At 36.3% G+C, this 5870-nt stretch overlaps 1 protein-coding gene across 3 annotated transcripts; it reads right to left on the bottom strand.

The window, feature by feature from the left end:
• Positions 1-214: 214 nt before the first annotated feature.
• On the bottom strand, positions 215-5315 carry LOC107945410 (CDPK-related kinase 5). Of its 3 annotated transcripts, none has more exons than XM_016879416.2 (11): positions 4517-5315; positions 4049-4179; positions 3900-3941; positions 3672-3780; positions 3283-3361; positions 2897-3193; positions 2711-2823; positions 2289-2396; positions 2144-2206; positions 1880-2047; positions 215-902 (listed from the first exon to the last, which is right to left on the bottom strand). In XM_016879416.2, exons 1-11 carry the CDS (start codon positions 5117-5119, stop codon positions 783-785), a joined length of 1833 nt encoding a protein of 610 aa, XP_016734905.1. In that variant the 5' UTR covers positions 5120-5315; the 3' UTR covers positions 215-782. The 3 variants fall into 3 exon arrangements, 2 of the variants coding, with proteins under 2 accessions (XP_016734905.1, XP_016734907.1); XR_001696536.2 differs by lacking the exon at positions 215-902 and adding an exon at positions 1351-1645 and having other exon boundaries at positions 1800-2047; positions 4517-5303; XM_016879418.2 differs by lacking the exon at positions 215-902 and adding an exon at positions 1351-1645 and having other exon boundaries at positions 4517-5303.
• Between the last annotated feature and the right edge of the window lie 555 nt (positions 5316-5870).

Below are 5870 nucleotides of genomic sequence, written 5' to 3'. Positions count from 1 at the left end.
TTACCCTTATCCCCTGGGTATTGCTCTTGCTTTTGCATTATGGTCCGTACAATCGTAACAACGACAATAAAATATTTTGACTCGGCAACAAGATTAAGATCTGCCCATATCTCTCTTTTTTAAGTTTTTATATTAATACAAACTAACAAATTATGGTTTTACTAACCTCTGACGCTAGAACAAATAATTTTATTGAATTTTAAAAGTGAAGTAATTGAACGGATCAAATCAGGCAATCATCTAAATTCAAATCCATAGAAGAACAGCTATGGAAGCACACAATCAAGATTGGTTTAAAGACACGTAGAGAATTTTAAGGACAAGAATACTTGATACACGTTATAGAACACAGGAGATGATGATACATCAGCAATCAATGATCTCACGGGGGCTTGACGAAATATGTCAGATTTATCAAGTCTGTTTAGATATATATATTTATATTTATATTTAACACATTCTTTCAACTTTACAGTGGGGAAAAAAAACATAAAATGACTAAAGCTTGGTCAATGTTAAGTTGCACTTGCAGGAGGTTCATTGGCTTCAATTATGTTTTTTGGGGGGGGGGGGTTCAATAAGCTTGTGCTAGACAAATGAAATAAGCCATAATCGAAGAGGTTGGGGTAGGGGCATTGATTGCGACGGCAAAATTCACTCTACCTCTTTATCATATTCAGGTTATAGCCTAGCAAACACCTCACCTGATCCTTTTATTAGCCATACCAGCTCATTAGAGCTCTTACGAAGTTTTACGGCTTCTATTGAGCTTTTGCGATGGTTCAGCTAGATACACCGTGCAATAATTTGACAAATCCGAGAAAACTTAGCTTCCCATCAGTGTGCCTAATCCAGTCATGAAGAACAGCATGAACAGGCACGGATGGGCTCAGTCCGAGTTCCTGAAAGGTAATGGTAAAAATGCCAGAGGTTAGTCTAAGCTTCTGTTGCTTCAAGATCTTACAAACATCCCAATAAAGCAAAACAGAAGAAAGAAATGGAACCTCACTGCTTAAGATAACACAGAAACTAAGTATTTGCAATGTTAAATTTATTTTAAGTTATGAATAAAGATATCAACAACCGCATTTCATATAACGTTATTACTATAAATAGTATATCAACTGCACTCTTTAAAGGATGCCTTACGGCAAATATCAGCAAATCCCAAAATCTCATGAAAAAGAAGCCACAATAATTTAGGCTCCTCATTTTTCTTGAAGTACTTATGTTGTACCCTTTTCGAGCACAAGTATGGGTATAAAATCCTCCAAATGCATGGAGAAGCTAAAAAATGAACATATGCATGTCGGACATACATATGTATCCAATACACGCATTGAGCCCAAGTAACATAAACCATAATAAACATTACCATCAATAGTAGTTGAAATCTACAAAAAATAAAAGAGAATTAAATGAGACTTAAAGGCCCACTAAAGGGAAATAAATGCCCCTTAAATCACTCTTTCTATCATCTATTACACAATACCTTCACAATTGTGCAACAAATTTTATATAGACTGCACAGCTCTCTTAATTACAATTGATGCTGACGAGCAAGAAAAAAGTTAATTTTTTATCTCAAACATTATTCATTCTCTCTCTTCTTTCGATATCCTTAATAGTGAGGTGTTGTAGTAACCTGTGTAGTCCAAGAATCAGTAGTCCATGTGAAGATAAAATGACAAAATCGAAGGGCAAATCATTTTCTCAAATAGGTGAAAATTGAAGTCTATAATTCTAGCAAAGGTTCAAAACATAATTGTCATGCATATGACTTAGTAAGTTGTCCATACCTGTCAGCCTACTCAAAGGAATTAAATAATCATCCGAATGAGGCATAGATGCAAAAACTTTGCAGGGGAGATCAACATACCGAAGCTAGCTCTTCAATGACAATAGGTCTGTTTCCTTCCTTCTCAAAGATTTCGTAAGCACAACGTGCATGTTGTTCCCACCGATCAAGAGCCTCCAGCTGATGAACAGTTAATGCAGCTGCACAGAACTCATCAAAGTCCATCCGTCTGTATTGAAGTGCATTTAGCTACCACAAAAGGAAACCGTACACAATTAGAGATTCATACCACCTCTTAAATTTATATGCATTTCCAAACAAAACAGAAAAAGATGAAGCACCTACCGATGCAAGAAACTCAGGGATGCGAGCATCCTTCATAGCATCTGTTGCATTTTTCATCAGAGCCTGACCAGAGCGATAGCATTAGATACTATTCACAAGAAAACTGCCAAAAATTTTCAAGATTATGAACAGGGAAGGAACCAACCGCTTTGATATTTTCTAAGCTTATAGTGCCATTTTTATTTGGTTCCAATAATGCAAACTGCTCCTTCAAGTAAAACAGCTCATCCACAGTCAAAGTTTTAGACAGGGCCTGCAAAAATTACCAATAGAAGGGTATAAGAGCTAGAAATCCCATGCAGGATGAGGAAAAAGTTCACATTATCAACCTGAGCCAGGCTTGGATAAGGATTTTTGTCCTCGGCCTGACCCAACCCGAATTTAAATTAAATACTTTTAAATAGTTTTAATTAAATTTAATAATATAAATATTAATATAAAATTATATTTTTAATATTTTATTATTTTTAAACAGTAATATAAGCTTTTGGGTGGGCAGGCCTGAGTTTTTTTTTTTAATTGAGCCCCGGCCCAGCCTATGGGCACCTCTAATCACCATATACGCACCCTTAAAGCAGCCTTCCGAAGAGATGAAGAGCGCAGATAAGCCTTCACGAGTTTGAATATCAGTATATCCAAGGGCACTTTCACATCGTTATACTTTTTTATCCAGGGATGACCTGTGGCAAGCAATTGTGAGTAAAATTACAAGAATGTAAAAATAATGAATATGACAGAAGATGAGCCACGCACTCAAAGCTTGGGCTGCAGTCAATCTTTTCCTTGGGTCCTTATTCAGTAAACGCTTCACAAAATCCCTAGCCTCAGAAGATAGAGATGGCCAAGGTGCTTCATCAAAACTTGGATCAGCTTTTAGAACAGCTCCAAAAATCCCAGACTCTGTTCGAGCCCAAAATGGACGACTACCACACAAAAGAATATAAGCAATCACACCTATACTCCAGACATCTGCTTCTGTACTGTAAGACCTATGTAGAACTTCTGGTGCTACATAGTATGCACTACCAACAATGTCATTAAGCCTTTCATCTGAAATTGAAAAGGAAAAAGAAAACATGAAGAAATTAATCAAATAACTAAAGCACTATGGCTTAAGCAATACGAATTTGAGTACAAACCCGGTTTCACAAAATCAGACAAGCCAAAGTCTATAGCCTTCAATTGTGAATTTTCATCCTTTGATGTAAACAAGAAATTCTGGTCACAGAAAATAGCTAAATTTAGTATAATATCAGGTGGGCAATGGGCAAATTTTTATTATATACCTATTAAAACCTCTGCTGCTAAGAAGATGAAAATGAAATATGCTAGAATGAAGCACAACCAAGAAAACAAGCAGTAGTGGCTAGGCTTCGGTGACTGCTTAACCAGAATACTTGGCACAAGGTTATCCTCAAGGAAAAGCCTTACATAAACCTTAGAAATCTTATATGGGACCACAAAACCAGTGTAATACCACCCAGAAAAAAAAAATCAGAAACCTTATTAGAACTGGAAAGATATTCACCTCAGGTTTAAGATCCCGGTGCACAACACCCTGGAGATGGCAAAAAGCAACAACGTTAAGTATCTGAATCATCACAGCTTTTGCATCATCCTCAGTGTATTTTCCGCCCCTGCATGATTAGAAGAATACACTTGATAGGTAATCAAATCCAAACTAAGTACATTCAGCCTCAAACTCTTATTTTGGAATCAGAATCAGAAGTAGCTATTATTAGAAGAAAAGAAATACCTAGAAAGAATTCTGTCCAAGAGCTCCCCTCCTTCACATAATCTGAAAGATACATAGTAACTAATTAGAACCCATCACAAATCATCAAACCAAATGATCCTGAACACACTGAACCCAAAACCGAGTTCATGTTTTCGTATGGTACTTACTCCATCACTATGTAGACATTATCATGGTCCTCGTAGGCATCATAGAATTGTACTAAATTGCTATGTCCAGATAGAGCTCTTAATATTTTTACCTCCCTTCTAACATCCTCAATGGCAATTGCAGTAGTCATCTATAAACAAAAACACAAAAATCAACAAGCATAACATATCAATTCAAGGCACAAAATAGCTATTATACAGAAATAAAATTGTAGAACATAACTCCGTGAGTATACATTTTAATTCCGAGTTATGATTACTCTGTTAAAAAAAATCAGCAAATTCAATATTTAAATTCATTTTCTTATTTCCAGTAAGTATAAAAATCTAACTGAGGGTCTTCTAGTCGGATCTCGTTTTTTTCACTGTCAAAGAATTTTAATTCAAATCCATAAGCGCAAAAAGGCAAAAGTTCTAAGATTAAAATAAATAAAGTAGATAAAAACAAAAAGAAAATTAAAATGAAACCTTCGCTTTAGGTATAACTTTAACGGCAACTTGTTGTCCTTTAAGCTCTCCTTTCTTAAACTTCGCCGTACAAGTATAACCGAAATGGCCTCTTCCTACTTCGTCTCCGAGCTCATATTTGCTCCCGAAGTGCTTCGAGAAGCCGAAGCTCTTATCCAGTCCGGTACCGGTAGCTCCCGCTGCCTCTGCGTCGCTTCCTTCCGGGATCGCGGCCTCATTCGGCTTCACAGACCCGTGCCTCCGCGCAAGCACTGCCCTAATATGCTTCGCCGGAGACGGCGGAGGGAATGGCCTCCTGAAAAACCGTTTTGGAGTGGAATTGGTTGAAGATCTCGCAGGAGACTTTTTGGAAAACAAGTAGTGAGCTGGACTGGGACTATAAAACGGGAAAAACGGCGATTTCTTGCCTTCATTGTTGGGATTGGAGCTTTCTTTTTCTTCTTCTCCTTGTTTACCTTGATCTTCCTTGGAGTTTACTCCATCAGGTAAAGGAGAAGCCGAAACAGAGTTAGGCTTGCGGTAGATATCGTTATTCCGGGTATTGATAGAGGCATTTGTAGAATCAGAAGGGTTTGGGGAGGGTTTGGAGGTGCAAAGACCCATTGAAGTGTACGCCTATCTCTCTCTTTTCCCCGGAGAGTAGGATTTTGAATCTCTCCTTAAAGCCTTAAACCATTTCAACAAACTATAAAACTGAAATGAAAACTAATAATAAAAAGAAAACTCAAAGCTTTTGTTGTCTATGCTGTTTGAAAGCGTTAATTGGTGAGATAAGGAAACGACGGGGACTTCACTTTTTCGTTTATCAAAAAATTAATATTATAATTAAATTTTATGCATTTGAAACAGTAATTTTGACTTACCTCTACCGGATTCAGTATTTTGTTATTCATTCATAATAAATATGGAAACATAATTATTTTATTAATTTAAGGATGAATTTAGTGTTAATTATAAAAACTAAAATTTTAATATAATTTCATACAAATGTCTTTTCATTAATTTTTAACTAAATATTATTGTTTTGTAAGAAAATTTAAAATTAAATTTAGAACCTCGGCCAAATCCTTTCAAAGTAATTTAGCAAAATCATTTTAATCTTGTTGTGGTTAGTATGTTATGTTATGTGGTAATTGAAAAAGATGGGTTAGCTTTTTCGTGGGGCCAGTCCAGTGAATCATGATTTGGACTGATTTTCCACGTGGCGCAAACTTAGGTGGGTGGCTAATGAATTTAGTTTTGACATGCAGTAATTTGGTGGCGAAATTTCGTGTTCCTCTATTTTTCGTGTTGAGTGTTTACTTACTTGCTTCAGGTTGGGATGTCGATTCTCCCTTCTTCTTCTTTTTTTTTT

The sequence above is a fragment of the Gossypium hirsutum genome, chromosome D12, assembly GCF_007990345.1.
Source record: "Gossypium hirsutum isolate 1008001.06 chromosome D12, Gossypium_hirsutum_v2.1, whole genome shotgun sequence".
NCBI lineage: Eukaryota > Viridiplantae > Streptophyta > Magnoliopsida > Malvales > Malvaceae > Gossypium > Gossypium hirsutum.
The sequence above is the reverse complement of the archived record's forward strand: the minus strand, read 5'-3'. Positions and strand labels throughout refer to the sequence as shown.